Below are 25,105 nucleotides of genomic sequence, written 5' to 3' on the forward strand. Positions count from 1 at the left end.
CCCTTACTGCCTGCTTAAATACTGCAACTCTTCAAGAATGTCAAAATGTGCCCAGTTAAGAGCGAGGTGGCATTTCCTGGCCCTACATTTTGAATAGAAAAACACCCTTTCAGCAATGATGTTTGAAATATGATTCCTAGAAAGAAGGATGAAAGACACCTCTTAAAGTCAAGAACATTATGTGAAGCTCGTGTAATAGGGAACTTCAGATCAGCACTAAATTGTCTGATAGGGTTGTGAATAGAGGAACTGACTGGTCTAAAACGATTAAGTTATTAATAGCTGGTTTAAAGGTCATATTTTTATTTTGGAAAAACCCTCGCCATAAGGTCGGCGGGAGGTGTTTCTGGAGCTTTTGATCACATCAGATGCCTTCTGCTAATTTTCCACTGAAACTCTCAATTAAGGTTCCCCTTAATTATAAACAACTTTTGTGTATAATGGGTTTTCTTCCATTAAACAAAAACTTCAATCAACTAGTTTCCTTTTAATAACATCTCATTATTTTTCCACCACTAAGAAATCTAGTAACCACAACTATGCAAATATATTTTGCTTCAAAAGCTACAAACAAGATGTCATTTATATCACTGAAAAGAAGCAAATTGCACTATAATTGGCTTCCATCTACAAATATACAGTTTAAACTTTAAATGTAAGATGAGCAAAGAGAAAAAAGCGTTTCTAATGTCAAACTTTGCACATACTTTTTGAGTGGAGGGTCAGCTCAGCACATCATTTAACCTATCATGCAAAATGCACTTTGTGATGTCTTTTATACCTAAATATGTGTCCCCGGTGCGTCGGGGAACTCACGCAGCGTCAGAAAATAAAACCCTCTCTCTTTTCCTCCGTACCCAAATCTTTTAAAAACGGGTGTACAACGAGCGGATACAGATTTGCTGCCGATCTGATGTCAAATCGGTGGCGGAACCACAGAAAATTGCTATCAGAAACAATGCCTGACGTGATTCTTCTGAATGATATTCCTATTGACAGCTAGTTTCTATGTGAACATTATGAAATGGACAGCCAAAGAGAATAAATGAAAAACAGTTATGAAATACTATATGACAAAACAAGAATATAGTTTAAAAGGGGAGTGATTTGTAAAATAGCCATACAAAAAAATCTGTTTACAGTTCTGTTGTATATGGGTGTTGAGAGATGTATCCATAGATCTCTTAATTTTGCTCTCAAAGTCCCCCAGATTGATGCTTTTAACTTCAATATTTAAAAAAAAATCTTCCCGGGGGAACATGCCCCGGACCCCCCTAGAGGAGGTTAGGTCCATGGTGTTTACATACTTATTTATACAATATGTGTGCTTATGCTAATATCATAAGACAAAAGTTGGTTCCGTGTAGTGTGTAGTGAGAACGCGCAAGAGTGAGGGGGGCCCCCAAGTCAAAGCTCGCTTAGGGCCCCCAAAAGTCTAGGGCCGGCCCTGCTGACGTGTTTTGGACGTAATCTCATCTTTGTTTAGCAAGCCTCGCTAACACTCAGACCTAACCTGTACTGTGTAGAGCACATGTGTTTAAAAAGCGGGAAATAAAAAAAGGAACTCACCTTGTGTGCAAGAGAAAAAGCATTTGAGCTCCATACTGTTTCAGAAATAATCCTTGATGTGGTTTAGAACAGGATGGCATTTTATCACAGCAGAATTTAACTTTATCTCCGGTAGAATTCTGATCAGGCATTAGCTCCGCCTCCTCTTTTTTGTTTTTCAAGCTAAGGACCCAAAATCTGCGTTTCTCTAACAGGGCTGCAAAAGAGGGGTATGAGCAGTATGAGGGATGGCTACAATGGGTGAACTGTTTGGTATTTTAAGCAACATTTTTTGTATAGGTATGGCCCTACAATATATTTTTCCAATATAGCATAATAGGTCCACTTTAAGATTTACTTGGGGACAAAATCCTCTTTTAAATATTGTTTTAAAAGATGACAATTTTCTGTTGATATTTTTATATCTTTTCTTTTTCCATTTACAAAAAATAAACAATTGTTTTAACAGATAAGAAAACTTAGCAGTATGTGTCCTTACAAAGATTACATTACATGTTACTTGTTAGACGCTTTTATCCAAAGCGACTTACTCAATACTGTGGACAATCCCCACAGGAGCAATTTGAGCACTGAAACATTCAAATTTGAAACATTCAGATCAGCCCATCTCTGATTCAAAATTAAAACATTTGTCAAACAAATCTGTCAGTTACTGTCGTCAATTTGTGATTTTCAATTGAAAATTACATTCAGTTCTTTGAAAGCAAAATAAGCATGAAGAATTCATGAAATCACTTAACAGAAAGTCATATGTGTTCATGCTTTGAGTCACAGTGGGTCTGAGAAAGTGTATTTTCGGTAACTGCTGTTAGAAAGAAAGAATTCACTCAAAGCGATAGTCTTTTGCACTTTTTACCATCACTTTTCTTGTATGTAAGGCACCTCCTGCATATCAGTGTTATCAGAAAGTCTACAACCGTGCATGCTAAGCAGCTCTATTTATGGATAAAGGAAGTAAGAAGATGTCAGTTTATTGTCCCTATGAGTCCTATGAACTGTGTCAAAATGTGTTGCCACAGTGCAACAACGTATGGTATGACTTACAAAAAAAAATTCTCAGTCACTCAGTGAGCAGTTAGTGTGTGCATCATGATTGTGAATAAGAGCAGAATGTGGGGGTGAAGTTGCCTCCAACCCAGTCTGTTGGTTTCTTGGTTTCAGTCTTCAGTCAGTCCCAGGCGAGATGGTTGGTAGCGGATTTCTTTTAGATTTTTTAGACTCAAAATGCACTTCCTATGGAATCAAATCATATGTTTTCCTCCTTGGTAAGTGTTTTTTTATTGTTTCCTTTAAAAGTTTGCTATCTTTATTTTATTTCTATCTTTGTAATGTATTACGAATGCAGTTTGTGAACTGCTCTATCATTATACAGTACTCAAATCAAACCACTCCCTAAAGATTCTTGTTGTTTTTCACATTAAAGGTGTGATCCTTGTTTACTACACAGCACTCTCCTCTCATGTTCAAGCTTCGAAAGGTTGGAAATGTTATTTTGTTTCAACAATTCAGATAATAAATGATATGTTCATTGTATCTTTAGTAAATAACTTTCCCGGATGAATAGCTCTATTTCTCTGCAAGAACTATGATAGCAAATCGTAATTATTATAAGATACGTGTCCTACCATAAAATAAAAAGTGGCATCATATTTAGAGTTGTGTTCTGCACAGAGCATTCTTGTAAAATGACCAATTCTTGATTATGTTCCAGTGCCCTGCAAGTCAAAGAACTTTTCTTCAAAATATCAGCACTGTGAGATAAACCCAGGTAAGAACACATTTGAGTCATCAAATCATTAGATTGGAGACTTACTTTTAACTGTGACTCTACACTGCCTCTCTTTTAGCTGGAGTGCATGATTTAGATTGTTTTGGTAAACATCCGACATCCTATCGCTGTGTGTGGAAGCCTGGAAACAGCGCATCAGAAAATACATACACACTGATCATAACACAACCGTAAGTAGGCTTTCTTGAGTTTTTCTATCTAACATGAAACTGTTCGTACCATTTGTAATGATTTCTAACATTAAACAGTTTTTTAAGCTCTTCTCCTTCTAGGATAAGACACTGCAAAGTGTACAACACATCGCAAACAAACATCACTAAGGGGATACTTTTATATGAAAAGTACAACATGACCGCTGAGGTTTTTGAAAACAGCGCATCAACCAATTGCACAAAATCAGTTTTCAGAGGGTCACCGATGAGCTTGTGTAAGTCCAAAAACATTTATTTATAAGAGAAAGAACCTGATAATTTCTCTCTTTTTGATGATTCATCTCTGACTGAATATATGTTTTATTTTTTTATTTTAGTCCGATGTGGTCCTCCACATAATGCTTCCTTCAGTCGCCACTCAGGAAAACTAGATGTGAGTGGGAACTGGCAAAATGAGAATATAAAAGATGTTCAGTATTACTCAGTGAGATATAAAGCACTGGGTAGCCTGTCATGGAGCAAGGTCAGTATCAAACACCTGTTAACACAACATAAATCAGTTTTCATATTCTAAATGTTTAAAAGGGAGGTCAAGATTACTGAAATTAAAGTTGAATCTTATATTAACTGAGAATTTGGTATGGTAGCTGTCTTACTTTAACTTCATGTGGAATAACTTGGACGGGAACTAAAAATAAAAATGTGTTTCTTATCTGAATAAAGCAGCAGGATTCCCTCTTGAGGTTACAAAATCCCTTATCTACATTTGACAACACACGTACTACTCTCCATTTCGAAACAACCTTATCCAGTTTACTATTGTGCCATGCATTTCCAATGTATTACTGCATGTACTACATTGAAGAGTAGGTTTGGCTTCTTTAGCAACAAGAATACAACTACACTTTATAAACAACACAAGATCAATTGAGTACTACACTTCAATAAACTTTAGGGACTGTTTGAACAAGACTAACGTTTTACAGGCTTAGGCACAGCACACTAATATGTTCCCAAATACATTGTTACATGCCAAAATGCAGCATGTATCATGTTTACCATGTTCACCGTCTAAGTTAATGGTGCTAGCATGCTAACCTTTGCTAACTAGAAACAAAACAAAGTACTCAAACTTTAAAAAGCGCACTCCATAAGAAAGGAAATACATTATACAGCTGTTTTTAACGACTGAGTAGATTACTTCATGGTGAGTAAACTGACCTTTATATGTGAAATCAGTGGAATTCCCCTTTAATGTAACTACAGAAGGACCTGTCGTTGTTTGAGTCTCCCTAGCAGACAAGATCTCAAAGAGCTAAGATGATTAGATTTCATCTCCAAACTATTTATATAACAGGAAAGAAGAAAGGCCTTAAATATTTTCTTTGTGGTTCACAGCCTCTCATGCAATCTAAAAATGGAAAGAAATGTACAGTGGAGAATTTAAACTCCTCACTGGTCTACAGTATGCAGATGCAGTGCGTCACTAATGATAGATGCCCACAGTGTCCATGGAGTGAATCTTACACTGTCCCTGCAGGTACGTTTGCTTTTTTACTATTGGTTTAAAACTGAATATAACATTAAAAACAAGCAGGTTTTGTTTATACTATTGTGGTAATTGTGATAAATGTGAGATACATGCTGAAAGAATATGCAACTGTTACATTGCAAGAACTGTTTTTTTAATTTCTTAATAAATAAATGTCCTCGTTCAGAACTGACTACACAGCCTGTCATGGTCAACATGAAAGATACTGACATTGCAAAGACAAAAGGCAGACGGCTGATTTCTCTAACCTGGAAGGTATTTTCTTCTTTAATTTCAAGAAACACAAAATATATTGGGGAATATGTCTTCTGTTTAATCATGGCTGCTATCATTATAATATTTAAATAACCCTGTCTGTTAGTTTCCTGCTAAAGAACAGCATGATAGCTACCATGTGATCATTGGGAAAGCATCAGGAGAGGCCCCACGTCAGAGGATGATCACCACTGAGCCAGAAATCAGACTGGTTCTCTCATATTCAGAATATCATCTCAACATCAGTGCTGTGAACAACGCTAGCACATCCCCAGCTGTGAGCCAGACAATACCACAGCGAGAAGACACAGCAAGTTAGTTGTCAACTCATTTTATTTTTATTTTGGAGATATGATCTATATAATTCCTTGTACAATAAAAGGATTACAAATATGCTCTATTAATTTGTCCACACAGGTACGGGAGCTGGGAAGCTGAATGTGACAGTCGACAACAATACATCTTTTACTATCCACTGGAAAGAAGATCTGATCAAAAACTATGTCTGCTACTCTGTGGAGTGGATGGAGAGGGGACATAAAGCAGGGTCCATGTCTTTTTATGAGGACGAATACAACCACAGGACTTTAACGTCTTTACCAGGTAAGGAAAAATGTACAGATGTTGACCAACCCTGTCCCGTTCAATGTCTTTACTTAAGTGTTCTGCCACGTACATTTTCAAAAAAGTTAATAGGTGTCATATTCAGAAGTTAAAGGATATACGTGTTTTTGTACAAAGCAGAGGACCTTTCAGGGGAAAGGATTTGTTTGAAGGTTCAGCCTCAACCTGTAGAGTCCTCAGGTTGTTTTAATATACTTCAAGTGTATTTCGGAATACTTCAAATGTTGTTGGAGAGTTAAACCTTTTTAGACTTTTTCCTTCTCCATACACATTGGACGTATGTGAAGTTGTGCCAGGAACCCCCACTTAAAAAACAGAAAACATGCAAGGATAAGCAAATACAATTCATTTCAGTGAACATTTTTGCATCGTCTGTTTAAACATAATTTGTTCAAAAACGTTTTTTTTCCTAATTTTGTTGCTAGTAACATTGTTTAGGTGGCCTTACGATTCTCATAGAACGTTGTTTTTTTTCATTTAATTTAAATAGGTAGTATGAAAATACCATCTCCAGTTTCAGTTTCCTTCCTTGGTTATTTTAAATCCCCAGAGCCTTTGGAGCCTTATAAGAGATACAGCATCACTCTGCACACACGGCCAGACAAGGACACCTGCAACATGAAGAAGGTGAACAACAGTGAGAGCACCTATGGGAGAACACACTTCTACTCCATAGAAGGATGTAAGTCACAGGCCTTCTACCTTTCCACTATTTTATAATGTTGTCGGAATAAATGAATTACTCTGATGCTATAAAGCAAAGACCACGAATGTCTGCATCAAATTGAATTGGTTGAGAAATTGAGAATCTGCTTGTAAATCAAACAATCTGCTAGCAGTGCTCGAGAGAAAAGTCAAGGGATCTGCAAAGTCATATGGATTCAGCCTCTGGGGACCATGAATATACACATTTTCATGGCAATCCATCAAAGTGTTGTTGGGATGCTTCAGTCTGTTTCAGTTGTGGACTGCCTGAACAATATTGAAATCACAACAGAAGCTACATGGATAGCCTACCGTAGCTAACACCAAGGATAAAGATCACATCTAATAGGCCAATACATATTGATTTTTCTTATCCTATCAAGAACCAAACAGACTGATTTCTTGATATTGTGCTCCCAAAGCTCCACTCAGTGCTCCCACAAACCTCAGCTTCTACAATGTATCGCTGAATTCAGTGGAGCTGCAGTGGTTGTCCATCCCAGAGGACGACATCAGAGGTTTCCTTCTGGGTTACATAATCTACTGCACTGAGTACCAGCATGGAGGGGCCACTACAGAGAGAAGTAAGTATTATCCACCCAAAACAAAGTCCTAACTCACTTACAAGCTTTTATACTCGTTATTTTGGCCAAACCATAAATACAAAACAAAGTTTAAATTGTAAAGTCCAGATAAAACATGTAGCTGTAACATCATTGGCGTCGCATTGTTGTTTGCCCTCAGTGACACACAGCCCAGGGTTTCCCACACATAGACTATACTTGGGCGGGCCGCCCAGGTATATTAACGGCCGCCCAAGTATATTTCGCGACCCATTTAGGTTTTTTAAAAAAAAAAAATGTATATATATTTTTTGTATTCGTCCGTGACCACGACGCCATCTGCGATCGATTCACTTGTGGACAATGATCCCTCGCTCTACGCCTCCTGTACCCAATCCCGGACTGGCCATCGGGAGGACTGGGGGGTTTCCCGATGGCCTGGCCTGTTAAGTGGCCTGCCTCACACAGGGTGACTAGCTGTCTACATGATGTGGCCTGCCGACATGGCCACTGTCATACAGATCATAAATTAAAGCCCTTGATTGGTCTCTGTGTGTCATTCAAGCTCGGGATAACCTCAACTCAGGTGAGGTAAAGGACTCTCTGAGTGTTTAGATAGTTAACTTAGTCTACGTTCTCAGTTCTCAGTGGGTAAACACATATTTCCATTTGAGGGTGTCAGTGTTTTTTCATATTGGATATGTTATTGTTTATGGCCCTGATTTTATGATTATTGAAATGTATACAGTTCTGTTTCATATAGGTGTTCCCATATATCTAGTCTCTTTATTTTCCCCTCAAAGTGCACCAGATTGATGCATTTAACTCCAACATTTAAAAATAAATCTTACCGGGGAACATGCCCCTGGACCCCCCTAGAAGATTTGAGGTCCACCCCCACTTAAAATCACATTAATAGGTTCCTAAATACATTTACCATTTTTTTTTTAAATAGTAACCCATGTCCATATGTTTATTTGTGGGTAGTAGATTTAAACTATAGGGCTACCACTATGGGCCCTGCCCGTACGCTCTGCCATGGTGTGAAGGGTCTGCTAACAAGCGACTAACAGAAAGGTTAATGTTGTTGCACATCACCACCACCCCCCCCCCCTGGTTGTTTAGAGATGTCAGTCTGGATAAAAGTTGTTGACCAACCGACTGATTTATGTCACCATCCCGATCTGTTTTGCCAAAAGTAAATGATGGTTTAGTATTTGGAAATCCAGCCTAACTTGAAGGCAGATGTGTCCAAATCAGATGCTCAAAACCTGTCTCTCTTTCATTGCAGATATTACAATGGATCCAATGTCAAACAGCTATGAATTGAGGGATCTCAAAGATGGCACAGCATATGGAGTCAAGATATCAGGTTTCACTGAGGCGGGAGTTGGAGTACGAAGCACACCTATCTTTTTTACAACAAAATATCAAGGTTAAATTAATCAAAAATCTTTTCATCACTAAACATTTATACAATGTAATGTGTTAGACTGCCTCACTAAATGTGTTTTTCCTGCTGTCTTTCTTTCCGTAGAACTTTCTCAACTCATTGGTGTCATCACAATCTTTGCAGTTATAGGCATTGTGCTTATATTTGGATCTCCGGTAATAAAAAGGTACAGTCACTTTCTTTCATGTATGCTGAACAAGCTGTCCCTACATGTTTGTATTGGTAAATACTTACTCTACACTACCTACTTTAACTAGAGCAAAAGTCATTCTGTGGCCGAGCATACCTAACCCTGGAAAAAGCAACGCAATGCAGAAAATAGAAGAGCCCTGTGAACTGGTTAGTGTCTGTTTTTGCAGTTTTAACATTATGAAGCAAAACATAACATCCAGCCAGTCTGAGACAAAGTACAACTTAAGATAATGAGGAGCTGTTTTTACTTCACTCAGGAACTACTAGGATCCATAAACCACCTGGAGGAGGAAGAATGGGATACAAACAGCCTGAAGATAGTAGAAAAACAAGAAGTGATCCCTGCTAGCCCGTTGTCATCAATGTTGCCGCTCCTCCACGCCTCAGATGATGAGGAAGAAGACTCAACAGAAATGACTTGTAACTGGATCCAGGGAGACACAGGAGACTCAACTGAAGAAATCCCATCTGACATTGCTGGACAAATCATCCCAGACATCAACAGGATAGACCCCCAGAGCTCTCCTTTCACATTTCCATGTGACTATACGACAATAGAAATGTTTCAGCAGGGGATTCCTCAGAGCATGCCAGCAAGGACGTCCTTTTCTCAAGACACAGAAAGCGACCCAGAGGACACAGAGTGGACTGTGGTGAAATCAGGATTGGACTATATGAGCCAATTTAGTACTAGTCCAATCTTGGACGGCAAGGAGATATCCAGGATTTTGTGAAAAGAGTTTGGAACAGGAACACAAGAACCATTGTCCATGAACATCTGAATCAGACCACATACTGTATGTATGCCATTCCACAAAATCCATAAACTATATTCTGTATGTATTTCTACGCTACTTGAAAATGCACATCTCTGCTCATTTCTTGAGATACATCTTTGAACATAAAGTATGCTGTTTTCATCTTTACATGGATAACCTTGACGTTTGAATAAAAAGGGCAAAAAAGACCTAATTTACATGGCCCGACTTCATTAGTGAAATGATTATAATCACTTTGAAATTAAGTTCAATTGAACAATCGTCTCAATGCCTTTTCTATATCTGCAACTGTGCAGAGATGCTGAGTTTAAACAGAAAAAGAAAAACATCCATCCATCCATCTTCTCCCGCTTATCCGTGGTCGGGTCGCGGGGGTAGCAGTTCCAGCAGAGAGCCCCAAACTTTCTTTTCCCTGGCGACATCAACCAGCTCTGACTGGGGGATCCCAAGGCGCTCCCAGGCCAGCGAAGAGATATAATCCCTCCACCTGGTCCTAGGTCTACCCCTTGGTCTCTTCCCAGCTGGACGTGCCTGGAACACCTCCCTAGGGAGGCGCCCAGGTGGCATCCTAACTAGGTGCCCGAACCACCTCAACTGGCTTCTTTCGACGCGAAGGAGGAGCGGCTCAACTCCGAGTCCCTCCCTGATGACCGAACTTCTCACCTTATCTCTAAGGGAGACACCAGCCACCCGGCGGAGGAAACCCATCTCGGCCGCTTGTATCCGCGATCTCGTTCTTTCGGTCATGACCCATCCTTCATGACCATGGTCATGAAGAAAAAGAAAAACATGCAGCATTTAAATATAAACTTTTTCACTAATGATTCAAATTTTTCAGAACGGCACTATTTTTACAGTAAAATGACCCGATTCCAAGAAAGCAAAGGTCAATCAGCAATTACTTGGTGGAAGGACACAACTGAGACCAAATGACTGAATGAAAAGTGTCTTTATTGAGTGTTTTTGGAAACAGATCAGATGTTTTGTCAGTTTCAAACTGAGGATGAGAACATACATCCAGGCTCTTCAAAAACTGTTTTCACCAAACCTTCAGATGAAGTCCCAAACACAGATATCAAGTGCCTTATCCCCCAGAACAAACCACAAATCTTTTCTACATATTGACAATACATGGTGGATACAAAACATGGTTTGTGTTAGTGTCGAAAATGTTTTTTATTAAACATTATCACAACTTCACCATTACAAACTGAAGCTTTGTGTCAATGAAAAAAGCGGGAAAAGAAAAGAACCTATTCGGTTTGTAAAAGCCATAAAGGTGGAATTTAAATTCCATTTAAAATGAAAGCTTTCCTAAAAGCACTGATGTTAATGCGGGGCCAGTTTGCGGACACATCTTTGACACAATCACAATTATGCAAACTGGACAGCAAATTTAAAAATGATAGAACAGATTGTGAAATAAAAAGACAAATTCACTGAAGGTTCAATCTACTCTATTCATTACTAAAGACAGCTGACAATACTTAAATATAACTTCACGTATTTAACATCCTAAACAATAATTCCAAGTTGCATCTGTCAATAAGTCTCCATATTTTATTAGAATATTCTGTACAATCTTAGTCTAGGCACTTTTTGACCCTTCTGTGCGGGCAAGTATTTGACCTTTGACATATCCAGGCTCTGTTTGCATCTCACTTTCTTTAGAGCAATATGAGCCAACACACATTGTGCACACCACCATCGTCTTGTTTACAGTATAGGCTTTTTTAGTATTTAAAAAACAGTAAATACCTTCTTTCTTTTTTTTATCTCACAGCATTACAACAACAACAACAACAACAGGAAAAAGAAACATTGTGACAGCTATGATTTAGCAACTAACCTGAAATATATAAAAGCAAGTGAAAGTACACTCATAAAACAAAATATAAAATGATGAATTCATGGTGACCATATCAGAAATGTTTCTTTTTATAAAACACATTAGCAACATGTTGAAAGGAACAGTATAACACCATTTTGCATTCTCACATTACAACACTTCAAGTCTCAACAGCAGTTGACCGGTTCCAGGAGGCAGAGCAGGGAGAAAAGGACATTTCACACACCTGGTCGTCAAATCTCCCTTTAACGCCACACAAAGGGCAACTTTTCAATACACTCCTTTCTGTTCTTACACCTTAAAAGTTACCATTTGTTTCACTCGGTAAATAAGCCAGCAGAATACTGGAAGTTGTTGTCACAGCCACACCCAGGCCAGAGAAGCAGACTTAGAGAAAACAGTTACACCCCATGAGACCTCAGTCAGAGAGAGGGATGTTTTAGTTCCTTTGAAAAATGGCCCTATTAATGAGGGTGTTGGAGAGAAACTCCCTCTGGTGAGAACTTTCAGGTTTTAGTCTTTGCTGATCCATATACAAAAAGCATAAAGCGCCTTTTTAACAGAGCTGCACGCATCTTTTGACCAAGCATTAGATCAGTCAGAGTTAAAGTGAGTCGACTATGCATTGAGAAAACAGCAGCTTGCCGTTAGTGGGGACTTTAGCCTTTGCAGACCATTACTATGAACTATGAATACTTACTACACTATTACACAAATACTGATCATTTTGAAGGCAATAAAGGCTTTTTGAACAACTAAGTGTGGTTGAGATGTTTACTGGAGGAATAGAGAGCAACATTTTTGTATTGGGTTATGCAATCCAATACGTCTAAAGTCCAGTTATTGTTGCGGTGTTCCGAAGCTTGTATTATTTAGTGTTGTACTGATTTTGTACATTGTATCAAGTGTACCTGCTGCAAGTCCCAAAATGTTACGAGTGCCCTTAAAGTGTGATATTGAGAATGATTAACAGCGTCCATGCAACGATGTGCTGTAGAAATCAGGTTGTGATGATAATGATGATGATGATGATGATGATGATGATGATGAAGATGATGTGACAAACATGCTGTTGTTAGTGGTTATCTGCTGTTTATGAGGTTATACTCATGTGATGGGTGCTGCCATAATTTGACAAAAAAAAGGGTTAGTTTCCATGGCGATGGAATAGTCCCTTGTTGTTGTCCGCACCCATTGATGCATATTCATTGTGAGTCTTGTAGCTGCCGTTCTGCTGGGCGCAGGGTGATGACATCATGCCCTCACTGAGCGTGTCCTCTCGGTCACTTTCATATTCGTCCTTCTCTTCCCTGTCGTAGTCCCTTTCCACCTGGAATTTGAACGAGTAACAATCAAACCTGGTCGGCTCAAAGTTCAGGTACTAAAAAGGTCAAAGATTTACATTACCAGAACATGGTAACTTAAATTAAAATAAGCATCTTGCTAAACGTATTTTGATTCATTCAATATATATACGTTATCTATATATCTCAAAACACGATGGCAACGGCAAGTAATATCTTATGTATTTTCAATGTGTCTCATGTGCAAGTAGTAGGTTCAGCTTTTTCCCCAATTAATTCTCAAACATTTTTTTTTATAAACTCGGATTAAGACTCATTTATAAATCCCAGTGATAGTTCAGTCTAGTGAAATCATGTCTCCTTTTTTAACAAAACTTACGATTAAATGCCTTTGTTCATCTGGGATGTGAAAAATATCACATTTCCACAGTCGAGAAATAAAGTGTGGGTTCTGTTCCAAATTCAGTTACAGAATCCTTCCTGGCTGCAGACAGGAGGATTCACACTGAACAGCGAACCTGCGCTGCCTTCCATTTCCATCACTTGTTTCCAATACAGACTTTATTCTTAAATGTTTGCCGTTATACTGTGGTCAATGACTCGGTAAATAAAAACGATTACTGCGGAGATGTCTACAGGGTGAATGTGTATTATTATAAAACGCATTTTGGCTGCATCTGTCTAAATGACTTTGAACTTTGAAACGTGTCATGACTACACAGACGGTGCTCTGCAGCCACTTTGCAGGTTAGCAGTGGTTTCTGAGAAGAACCGCTGCCATTTGTTGAACAAATGTTCTGATTGTTATCGGAAGCAAAGATGGAGCGCGATAGGTTTAAAATGTGTCACCTTTGTCTGATGGCTATCTCCTTTGTGTGATCTCAAAGTTAGAAAGTAGGTCGGTGTTCACAAGGTTTGATTCTTGAGTTTTGTAACCTCTGATAAAAAAAACGATTACTCGGGGGGGGATTTCTAGGGGACAGGAAATCAGAGATTTGCAGACATGCAGTGGGACAGACATCTCATCCCCCTCATGTCTGTCAGTGTTACAAAGCTCAGCTCATTCAAATATCAGCAGTCCGACAGCTTCACGTGGCTGCTTGAGCGGGAGAACATGAACAGCAGATTCTGGTATCTGCAGAGGGAGGTCTTTTAAAGCAAGGTGTTTTAATTAACAGCTTTATTACCTTCATTGGCTTGGCCTTGCTCTTCATCCTCTCCTCGTCCTTGCGGCTCTTCTTCCTGGATGTTGAGCGCTCCTTCCTGTCCCTGCTGCGCTCCCCCCTCTTGTCTTTCCTTCCTCTGAAAAAGCCAATGCAGACATAAGGACACACATCGTAATCATGCACACAAAATCACTGATATTGTAAACAGTAAATACACCTTGAAAAAAAAGACAAAGGTTAGTATAGGAGACGATGAGTTCACCTTTTTGGGGAGGGTGACCTTGCTTTCCTCCGGGGGCTCCTTGAGCGATCCTTACTCTTCCTCCTATGGCCCCTGAGAACACCACATTACCAGGATTTAATACATTTTGAAACAATATGAGCAATTATGGATAAGCAGGAACATGAGATTAGATGCATTAAGGACAAAACATTGATAGAAACATAAAAAACATCAAATGTTTTGTATTAAAGGATTAATAAGATTATGTTGTCCTCATTGGTGCCAGATGCAGCACAACAGGAGCCAAATATTGGCAGCAACTGACTCAAGTGCCTGGGGACCCCTGCTGTTCAGGAAAAGGATAACAGAAGGGCGCTAGAGTAGATTTGGGACCAATTCCAAAGTGCCGTTCCAAACCAACAAGTGTGGAGGGGGGGTGGGTTACAAGCCCTCCAACAGAGAGTCTGCATCACCCGACTTCACCTGACCGACCCAACGCTGTGTGTGTCCGTCAAGAGACACCTTTACAAACAGTTCCGTGCAAACATTTACTGATACAACAAGATAGCATTTCATTCAGATGTTAACAACGTCATGGTTAGCTCGTATTTTTCTTAACAAAGGATCATATACCCATGTGTAGTCAAGAAAACGGTAAATGTCTGCATTTGATTATAAAGTATACATTTAAAGGGACTGTTGCAAACACTTAGCAGCATATAAACATCAGATTTTAAACCAAAAATACGTTTACATCAAATAAATGCCATTTGAGATTTTTAGAGTTTTATTTTAGTTATTATTTTTTGTCCAAGAGATGCTGATTTGAAACCGTTGTTACGGAAAGTTATGGCCTGTTTCTGCTGGAGAGGTCGCCCCAAAGCTTGCCGCTGTATTTACAACCTCCACCTGAAAGGAGGGGGACTCTTTAAGCTGCGAGTGTCACTCCTGTGGGTGGTAGTGTGTAGGGTTTGGTTTGGAATTGGGCCAATTTCTACTCCAATTTTACAGCACTGTAAAATCTAAAATGAAATGACAGCAGCAGAATGTGCCTCACATCCAGCTGTAACACCGTTTAGAGGAATATTTCAAGCTAAACATTGTGGTTTTTTCCCAACATACCCAAGATCCCGAGATCCCATAGAGCGACTGCGACTATGTTTCTTGTCTCGGGAGAGAGAGCTCCTCCTGTGGCTGCTCCGGGAATTGTGGGAGTCATTCTTGGGACACAACTTTGGCGCTGGTCTGCTACAGGACAAAAAAATGTCACTGACCTGAAACAATTACCAACATATGATCACAGCATCATGTAAGTGTGTATTAGTCATCACCTTTGTTTCGAGCGGGATCTTTTCCTGTGCATTTTTGAGCGAGAGCGGGATCTTGACCGTGAGCGACATAATCTCTGAGAGCGACTGGGGGAGCGTTTCTTTAAGTCAGCTGGAGGAAGAGTAGCAGTCTCAGTGTCGGGACAATTTCACTTATCCGTTACTAAATCCCTTAAACATGCAGAACATCAAGATGTTGTACCTGGATCTATGGCAGCAGCAATGGTACACTGTGCTTCCCTCACCCTCTTCATCACACTTTCTAGCTCCTTAGCTGCAGCCTGTGGCGTCATCTCCGGGGGTTTGACTATGGCGTTATTGGAATGATTCACCCTGAAAGACATCAAACAATATCAACTGACACCAACTTACTAATGATATCTGGTTCTTTGTGATGATTCATGTCATTGTGACCACCTAGCTTCTTATTTGAGAACAATATTAAGAGAAATTCGGTGCTACTGGATCAGTAAAATTGTCTTTTTCTCAAAACGACTCACTTCAGCGGTCTGTCTCCGAACATGACTCCATTGAAGGTCAGGGCTCTGTTGACGGACTCCTGGCCAACAAACTCTACGAAGGCGAAGCGTGTCGGCTGGGTCTCATCTCCAGCCATTCGCACAAACTTCACTTCGCCCACCTGCTTGAAGAACTCCAGCAGCTGGTCTGCATTGGTGGTCTGTGGAATGAAGGATGTAAAGAATGTAAAGCTTTGATCCTCTGCCTGAACGTGACTGGTGCCTTATAGGTAACAGCTTATTTTTATTGAGCCTGACTTGATGTGGTTAAGCGTCTGGACCTATTTTAGTGGTTGATTATCATACACCATCAGCAGTAAATGGTAAACCAACAAAAAAAAAAAATGGGGGATGAGTCAGGGTTGTGGTTGTCTGCCAGAATATTTCATCAATTGAATTGTATCCAGTCAGCCTCATTTTTACATTACACTTGTTAGATCTTAGCCGTTGTTAAATATATATTTTAACTGGGGGAAGTATTTTAGTCATCGCATGTCTTGATCTTATGTTATTAGAGAAACAAGCAAAGCAAACATTAGCAGTTAGTTAGCTGCCCCTCTATCCAATGTCTGCCAAGCTTTTATTTTTGAGAGACCTGTAGTGGCCAAAATTTACATTTTGTGCGTTTAAAGGATGTGTCTGTTGACTTTCTGTATCTTTCTTATGTAGACAAATCTCAAGATGACCTAAAATGACAATTATTGAGGAATAAATTAGTACCCACATCCTAATATTTACTCTATTTCTGTGCCGTATAGCTCCATTGTTCTTTGAAAACACACAAACAGGCCATACTGGGTTACGTGTGCAACGAAAAGATACACCACTTTGCTGCTAGGTAAGTATACACCATTTGACATGAGGTTTGTTACCTGTGAGTTCAAGTTGCCAACATAGACGGTCCTCCTGATCTCATCCACTTTTGAGGGGTCCACATTTCCCATGAGGGGGGCCTGGGTGAGCGATGATGCTGTGGGGTCCAGAGCAGCTGACAGCCGACTCACTGCAGGGACGTTCAGCTGCAGGTATCAAACACACACACAGGTTTTACTTAAGATGAAAGCTCAAAGGAGACACATAAAAGAGGACACGAGAGGTGCTGACTCACATTCTGAAGGGGAGCTGGAGCGGGAGCGGGAGTAGGAATTGGCAGCAGCCCCCCACCAGGAATTAGACTAGGTGCTGGAGCGGCAGGCGCCAAAAGAGACAAGGCTTTGGCCTCTTCTGGGATTTTCCCTGCAGGACAGAAGCAGATATTAGTGAAGGCATTAGAGGGACTCGTCTCTATGTCTCCTCTATGTCTGCTCAATTAGCCCACTGTATTCTAGAGAGAAAGAGAGCATACACCTCCCCATACAGCCTACAACTGTCTACTACTGGAGACCGAGCAGCATTACTTCCATTTGTTAAATTATTCATTTCAGTCAATCTGAATTATTATTGTCAATGAAAATCTTTACTTTGTTTTCAAAAACACTCTTGTTTTGTCCTTGGTCTCTTTTCATAGATCAAAAAAGAATAAGAAAAAACATAATGCAGAGAATGAGTCAACACTTTGATGCATGGGTCACCTGTACTGGAAACATATTGGTCATGAACCATACGATATCAAGCATGGGCGCTTTTCCGTGGGGGCGATCGTTTCGCAGTGTTGGAAAGGTGTGCAACACAAGACAACCCCAATGGCTGCATCACTAATAGCACACAGGACATCAGATACAGAGAAGAACAACAATTTTAAGAACTGTAGGAAATGTTAGCCAAGACTAAAAACAACCAATTAGGATTTATTTGTTCCGATTCCACTTCCATTAAGGGTTGCTGCTTTTATAGCTGGAGAAGAGAGCTACGTTAAGACCACTAAGAAACAACATATTCAAATTCAGTTCATTGTAGCTGGAAGCCCTGAGCATGATTACCACAGGAAATGTTCTTCTAGTGCTGGAAATATATAAAACAAATAGCGACGCAAAGCTTTAAATCATGTGTCACATGTTGAAAAGAAAAGATGATGTTGAATGGAGTGACTTTGTGCTATTATAATGTATTACACATCCATAGCAGAGCTGTAATGTGAGTGTAAATAGAATTTAAAATATTCTACTAGTTCACACATTCATAATGTCTAGCTCCTCACTATGTGAACAGGTGTAGGCGACAAGAGAGTAAAGTGTTAGTGATCCTCCTAGCATCCCATGTGTGATACACATCCCACCGGTATGCCGTAGCAACCTGGACAGAATTCAATCACACACAAGCTGCAGCTGTAGCAGGAAGAGAGAGGGGGGTGGGGGTTGGACAATAATCAAAACAACAAACCAAAATAACAAATATAAACACAAAGCTAGAGATAAGCAGTACTATAGTTTCTAGATAGAGACAGTAGAGAGTGGACAACATGGGAAAGTATGAAAGGAAACAAACCAAAATTAAAAATTAAATAAATAAAAAGAGACAAGGTGTCCATCTTGGAAGGCTCAGCAGGCTATTCTCCTGGTCACATTCCCCCTTGAAGGCTGCGTTGGCCCGATCGGGGATAGTGGCTTGGAAAACAATGCCTGACTCAGGCTAGTGTAGTGTAACAGCTGGGCCAGTCTAGTCATCTGATATGCACACATAATCACACAGAAAAAACATACAAAACCAAATTAATAAACTCAGTAGCCATCCAGCACCAAGTCAGGTGGACAAAAAGCATCAAGTTAGAGGTGATATCACTTGTTTGACTGTACACAAGGGAGGCAGGTTTAAAGAAAAAGGAGCACCAAAAATGAAAGAGAGAGAAAGGGGATTAATTCAACTGTGATACTTATTTTCATGAAACAAGTAATGGCAGTTTATTAAAGAAAATACACAAGCTACTTGTTTCACATAATCCAGTGTTTACAGTGAGTAAAGCGATGTAGTGGAGCTTCGAAAACAGTCATCACTGCTCTAATGATAGAAACAACCACCTTGTGACAGCAAACAGAGACCTTGGCTGGGCACTACAGGAAATAAGATGGCTAGGTTTTTAGGGTGATACAACCAGACACCTGTGCACAAAACTAGCGTCATCAGTGGCTAAAATCAAGACTACCCAACTGGCACAACTCTATGTGAGAAAAAGAAAACAACCCATAATTCAACCAAAACACCAAACGGTTGGATTCAAAAGGGACGACCTCATAGCAATTCGTACATTGCATTTGTATTACTTTAAAGAAACCGACTTTCACTCACCTTCCGCACATGGCACCACTATCAAAGCTCTGTCAATAAAAACAGTATTGGTGAGATGTTGCGCCACACAAACACTGGAGGGGTCCCGGTACTTTATATAGCACACTTTGGACGAGAAAGACAGAGGGGCATTGCTGTGAAATAAAGCATAAACAGAAAACAAGGCGGGTTAGTTATATTTTTCATCCGTTATATCATTATTTGCATGTTTTAGTGGGTTGCAGAAAGGCCTCAGATCCACAGTGTTGCATAGCTAGACATGCCGGGGTAGGCTGCTCTTACTCGGGCGGGTAGAGCCGCAGCTCGTCGATGTCTCCCAGGAAGCCAAACAGGGTGCGCATCTGCTCGCTGCTCACGGCCGAGGACAGGTTGGTAACCTGGACGACAGCAGTCCCTGGTATCCCGCTCATTGTGCAAACTGATAGAAAACGTTGAAAACCTATAAATGGTGTTTATATACAATCTTTAATTCTCTGTCACCCCGCTCGGCGCCGTGCAGCTTACATCCAAGCGGGCGGAGCGACAAGCTTCACGGGCTTCTTCTTATTTTTAAACCAGGTTTATAATTAACTCTGTGGTGCACTACTGCCCTCTATTGTGTGGAAAGTAAAAGTACTAACTACACTGTAAAAATACTGCATTACAAGTACAAGTATTGCATTGAGAATAGTACACGTAAAAGTATGAAACAGGAAACATATACTTGAAGTATATTTGCAAGGAGAAAAATCTCAAAATTATAAAAAATTAAATCTTAACTTTCGAAAAGTTGAAACTGTGTAATGTTTCTCAACACACTTATTGTTTCAGGTGGCCTACTTGAATATAATGTTGGATGGCATCATATTACACGAGTTTTTCCTAAGTGGTGTGTGTAAAAATCTGAATTGATGAAGTAGCTAACTACATTTCTAAAATAAGTAAAAAGTACAATATTTACATTTGAATTGTCATGAAGTAGAAGAATGACGGCACGGAAGGAAAATTCAATAAATAAATGCTTCTCAAGTTGGTACAATCATGAATGTTAAAATAGTTAATTGAAATGTAATGATATCACTGTAATGATATATACTTAAACAATATAATATGGTTCATTGCCAGAAGTAGAATAATAGGCTACTGTAGATTATTTACTTAAGTAAAGGTAGCAAACAGTGTACAAATACTCAGTTACAAGTATATGTCCTGCATTCAAAATTGTACTTAAAAAGTAGTAGTAAAAGTAGCCTAGTACCAAATATGTTTTAATTATTGCATTAAAATTAGTGGTGCATTTATGTTTTCTTCACTTCAATGTTGCACTTGCCCCAGGTTTGTTTGAATTACTTTATACACTACAGGGTAGCTTAACCTAAAATAATACATAATAATGTATTAATTGATTTATGTTTTAAATCTGCGAAGTAACTAGTAAATAAATATGTCAGAAATCTAGTGGTGAAATAGCATGAAGTGAAAATACTCACGTAAAGTAGGCTACAAATACCTCAATGTTTTACTTATGTAGAGTAGCCTACTTGAGTAACTTGGTTACATGTCACCGCTGTTCGTTCATCACATGCATCTAAATGGGGAACTTGTGGTAAGGGTAAATTGAGGGGAGTTTAGTGAACTGACTGCTATAAATCATTTTTGTGAAGGACCTGTAGCGCCTTCAAGAGGGGAGAAGTTGAAAAAACTGGATCGATTAACGGGTTAACCCCCAGTTTCCACCGGGTCCGTCTGCGAAGGATCAAGGATCGCGGCCACTCTAGTCAATGGGTGCTATTCCACCACACGCGCCGCGTTACGGCTCAGACGCGTCCCAGAAGCGGCTCGGCGCAGCGCTTCTCTAAAATTAGGATGAATCCTATTTTTGCCGCGGCGCAGCCGTAACGTAAGGTCGGGCAGGCAACCCCATAGATATATATAAACACTAGATGGCTCATGGGAGATTTTCCAGCGTAGCCGACCGGCCGCCATCTTGCTACAGTTAACAGTTACTCTGATTCGCGTTATGGTAGCTGTTGTAAGGTGAGTGATCTGCACAAAAATACTCTTAACTCACTGAAATCTTGACTGATTTACAAACGGTTTGGTTTATTATAAACATGATTAGCATGGCTATGATACAGGATGCTTGGACATGTTGAAATGGCAGCTTTTCTTTGTGTATGTGGTTGTATTTATTAGCTGGCTAATAACAAGAGGCTGTCAGTGAGACCTAGTATTACAAAGTTGACCCATCAACTTTACACCAGTGGGAGAGGCAGAACTGCTCTTTCTTTTCAACACAACTTAAGTTACACATGATTTCTTCCAAGTGGTTTGGCTTGTTAAAAACATCTTGCATTATGATACAGGAATTTGCTGGCTTTGTGTTTACAGAAGTACCTGCCCATGCCGGATTTTTGTGCAGCCTACGGATGCTCTAATCACCGCAGTCTGTCTGTCTGCAGTCTATATGAAGATCTCATGTCAAAAATAATTGTGATAAATTAGACAGAACTGGCCTGTCTGTGAGCACATTTTATGTTTGTTTGGTTCTTCTGATAAAGGTGTGAATATCTAAATAATATACCAACATATGCTATTGTCATTAGTTGTGTCCCTGTTCTTAAAGCTAAGGCATTGCTAAATTAACAACTCTTGGCTTACAGAGTGGTAACATGAGACCGATTTTTATATATAAAATATAAATGTATTTTAATTTTATAATTTATTTTAAATATTAACAATATAATAAAATAAATGGAAATATATACACCGGCAAATATTTAATATAAATACCTTGTGTGTGTGTATAGCTATTGCTTTATCTGATTAATGTTATTTTCATATGAAAGTCCATGATTATAAGTATGCAGTATCATAACTACATCTTTGATGTTTATTGGTTAAAAAACCAAACCGTTTGAAAATTGGTTGAAAATTGAGCAAGCTATGGTTATTTAAATAGTAAACCATAATGTTATGAATGAGAGAACCATAGACATATAAAGAGTATACGCCGCATTGGCTGCTGGGACGCAAGAAATACGGCCGCCATCTTGGACCGGTCATCCTACAGACATTCTACCCATAGACAGCAGAGGTTTCAAGATGCCAGAGCACTGTGCAGCATATTGCTGTGCAAATCGGCGGACGATTGCGAACAGGGGTCGGGGGATTACTTTTCACAAGTAAGATTCAACATTATAATTGGTTGTATTTTGTAAATAGAATATTATTGTACTGTATTGATGTCCGCCAGCGAAATCGTAGCCAGCAAACATTATGTTCATGGCCAACTGAGACTTTATAAATCGCTGCTGTAACAAGTGAATGTCCCCGTTGTGGGATGAATACAGTACAATCTAATCTAATCTATCTAGGAAGAAGAAGGAAGAAAATAAGCTTGACCTCCTTCTTAAAATGTTTTTGTGTTGACTCTCAAATCTCCCGTTTTTATTTTGAAGGTTTCCCAAAGACAAAGATATGAGAAAGAAGTGGGAAGTTGCTTTGAGGAGGGAAGGGTTCACTGCAAGCGAGTCATCCGTGATTTGCAGTGAGCATTGTAAGCAGGACGAGTTTGACAGGACAGGACAGATTGTCCGACTCAGAGATGGTGTTATTCCCTCCATCTTCAGCTTCCCGGTTCACCTCCAAAGAGTAGGTGTATCATCATACGGTTATTAGCATTCATAAATGTAAATATTCTATTATCAATAACAGGGCAGGGTGACATACCTGTGTGTGTGTGTGTGTGTGTGTGTGTGTGTGTGTGTGTGTGTGTGTGTGTGTGTGTGTGTGTGTGTGTGTGTGTGTGTGTGTGTGTGTGTGTGTGTGTGTGTGTGTGTGTGTGTGTGTGTGTGTGTGTGTGTGTGTGTGTGTGTGTGTGTGTGTGTGTGTGTGTGTGTGTGTGTGTGTGTGTGTGTGTGTGTGTGGTATCTCAGCCTAATGATGTGAGTATTTCTATTTTCAACATCATTCATAATGGTCCTAGACAAAGTAAAATCTCTCTTGTTTGCTGCCACTCATATTAAACACACTCACAAATAAACACATACACACACAATTGAAGACATGTTGAACATGCATTCCTGGCACACTCACACACGCACACACACACACACACACGCATGATGCTGGCAGTGGCTTTGACAGGTGATGACTATAAGAAATAATGTGGGCCATACTCTAGTTGTGTCAAAGTGATGTGTGTGAAGTGAAACATCACTCAAACCATGTTCATCCCTCTTTCTAGGATCATAGCGATGTCTCGCCTACTTCTCCTACTGCTCTTAAGGCCAGAGTCAATGAAGCTTTAGCAAGAGTGGAGAGTCTCGAGCGAGAGAGGAAGAATGCCATGGCTAGAGAAAAGAGGGCAGAGACCACAGTGAGGACTCTTTTGGGGGATTTGAGGGAAAAGAACCTCATTAATGAAGAACTCAAAGAGGCTTGATTTCTACTCAGGTAAAATGAAATTAGCACTTTGAAATTCATGTACATCTTACTCTTACACTCTTTATTAAACTCCTTTGTTATTATATGAAGGGGACTTATTAATTTTTTCTCATACAATTTCAGATCTTCAAATAGACTTGAAGGCAAAGCAGGGCCATGAGTACTCAAAGGACCACAGAGAATGTGCCCTCACACTCCATCTACATGGTCCAAAGGCATACAAATACCTCAGAGAGACTACAACAAAAAGGTAGTCTTAATGTTGTTCAATTTCATTTTTGGAAATTACGGTTGCAAGTACGTTAAATAGCTACTTCTCAATTTTTTTACAGGTGGCTGTGTTCGGTGGATGGCAAGCCTGGCCTGAACAAGATGATGCTGGATATGCTGGAGAGAAGATGCCAGGACGACCAGGCTAAATATGGATGTGTTTCACTCATGTTGGATGACATGGCCATCAGACAACATGTGCAATATAATCCACATAACCAGTCAATGTCTGCTTTTGTAGACATGGGTGATGGAAACAATGAGACCGATGCTGCTACTGAGGCTCTTGTGTTCATGGTGGTTGGCCTACACGGACATTGGAAGGCTCCCATTGCATATTACCTGACGAAGTCTTTGTCACCTGAAACACAAAGGGTCCTAATCTAAATCTAAAATCTAATCTAATCTATCTAGGAAGAAGAAGGAAGAAAATAAGCTTGACCTCCTTCTTAAAATGTTTTTGTGTTGACTCTCAAATCTCTCGTTTTTATTTTGATGGTTTCCCAAAGACAAAGATATGAGAAAGAGGTTCTCAGTCATGCTTTGGAGGAGCCGCATGCACGGGGCATTCGGGTGTCATGAGCAACTTTGTGTAAATATGGTTTGGGCGGGGTGGTGTCATGTTCTTGTGTTTAACTTGAACATTTACATTTTTTATATAGATGTAGAAGTACATTTTCATTTTTTATGACATAGATATTCATTTTTACTGATATATAACTTCTGTCTATGTATAATGTATTATTGTTTCTTCATTTTTCAACTTATTAAAATAGCTGAGTATAGGCCTACACAATATGCTTCTCTATCATATATAGACCATTAGTGTTTTTTTATGTGTGTGTGTATATATTATATATCGTGTGTCTTTTGCAAAATACCTATCATACATAACATAGGCTATCAAATACCAGAATATTCTATTGCTGTTAAGCCTACTATGAATATTAAAATACGCCGAATCATGTGTCCGGTATCATGCCTACATATATGACGTTTGCAGAAAACCCCCCCCCCGTGAAAATCAGTTTTGTATTCAGCGAGTTATGATTGATAAAATGCGCTGACACTTCATTGCGCCTGCCAGACAGATTACACTGAGTGGAGCGGGTGACCGGTCCAAGATGGCGGCCCCACGGCTCGTCAGCGCCAATAGGCAGCAGC

General features: G+C 39.6%; 2 protein-coding genes and 1 long non-coding RNA gene across 10 annotated transcripts; 2 read left to right on the forward strand and 1 right to left on the reverse strand.

The window, feature by feature from the left end:
• The first annotated feature begins 2,611 nt into the window (after nt 1-2,611).
• On the forward strand, nt 2,612-9,832 carry LOC117455745 (leukemia inhibitory factor receptor). 4 transcript variants are annotated; one of them, XM_034095284.2, is made up of 16 exons: nt 2,612-2,834; nt 2,993-3,046; nt 3,281-3,337; nt 3,417-3,528; nt 3,607-3,785; nt 3,888-4,033; nt 4,909-5,050; nt 5,229-5,317; nt 5,424-5,631; nt 5,735-5,920; nt 6,492-6,623; nt 7,069-7,230; nt 8,501-8,644; nt 8,747-8,828; nt 8,920-9,001; nt 9,112-9,832. In XM_034095284.2, exons 1-16 carry the CDS (start codon nt 2,753-2,755, stop codon nt 9,586-9,588), a joined length of 2,334 nt encoding a protein of 777 aa, XP_033951175.1. In that variant the 5' UTR covers nt 2,612-2,752; the 3' UTR covers nt 9,589-9,832. The 4 variants fall into 4 exon arrangements, with proteins under 4 accessions (XP_033951175.1, XP_033951177.1, XP_033951178.1 ...); XM_034095286.2 differs by having other exon boundaries at nt 3,631-3,785; XM_034095287.2 differs by having other exon boundaries at nt 3,017-3,046.
• Nucleotides 9,833-10,567: 735 nt separating this feature from the next.
• On the reverse strand, nt 10,568-19,770 carry srek1 (splicing regulatory glutamine/lysine-rich protein 1). 5 transcript variants are annotated; one of them, XM_034095475.2, is made up of 11 exons: nt 19,526-19,770; nt 19,244-19,377; nt 17,130-17,257; nt 16,894-17,040; nt 16,004-16,182; nt 15,706-15,836; nt 15,507-15,615; nt 15,298-15,420; nt 14,215-14,286; nt 13,974-14,088; nt 10,568-12,812 (listed from the first exon to the last, which is right to left on the reverse strand). In XM_034095475.2, exons 1-11 carry the CDS (start codon nt 19,651-19,653, stop codon nt 12,630-12,632), a joined length of 1,449 nt encoding a protein of 482 aa, XP_033951366.1. In that variant the 5' UTR covers nt 19,654-19,770; the 3' UTR covers nt 10,568-12,629. The 5 variants fall into 5 exon arrangements, with proteins under 5 accessions (XP_033951366.1, XP_033951365.1, XP_033951368.1 ...); XM_034095474.2 differs by having other exon boundaries at nt 15,298-15,423; XM_034095477.2 differs by lacking the exon at nt 19,526-19,770 and adding an exon at nt 17,593-18,624 and having other exon boundaries at nt 15,298-15,423; nt 19,244-19,335.
• Nucleotides 19,771-23,524: 3,754 nt separating this feature from the next.
• Nucleotides 23,525-24,333, forward strand: LOC139434866 (uncharacterized). The gene is made up of 3 exons (XR_011644169.1): nt 23,525-23,680; nt 23,795-23,921; nt 24,004-24,333. It is a non-coding gene; the product is annotated as an uncharacterized lncRNA (long non-coding RNA).
• Nucleotides 24,334-25,105: the final 772 nt, after the last annotated feature.

Source organism: Pseudochaenichthys georgianus, chromosome 12 (assembly GCF_902827115.2).
Source record: "Pseudochaenichthys georgianus chromosome 12, fPseGeo1.2, whole genome shotgun sequence".
Lineage (NCBI taxonomy): Eukaryota > Metazoa > Chordata > Actinopteri > Perciformes > Channichthyidae > Pseudochaenichthys > Pseudochaenichthys georgianus.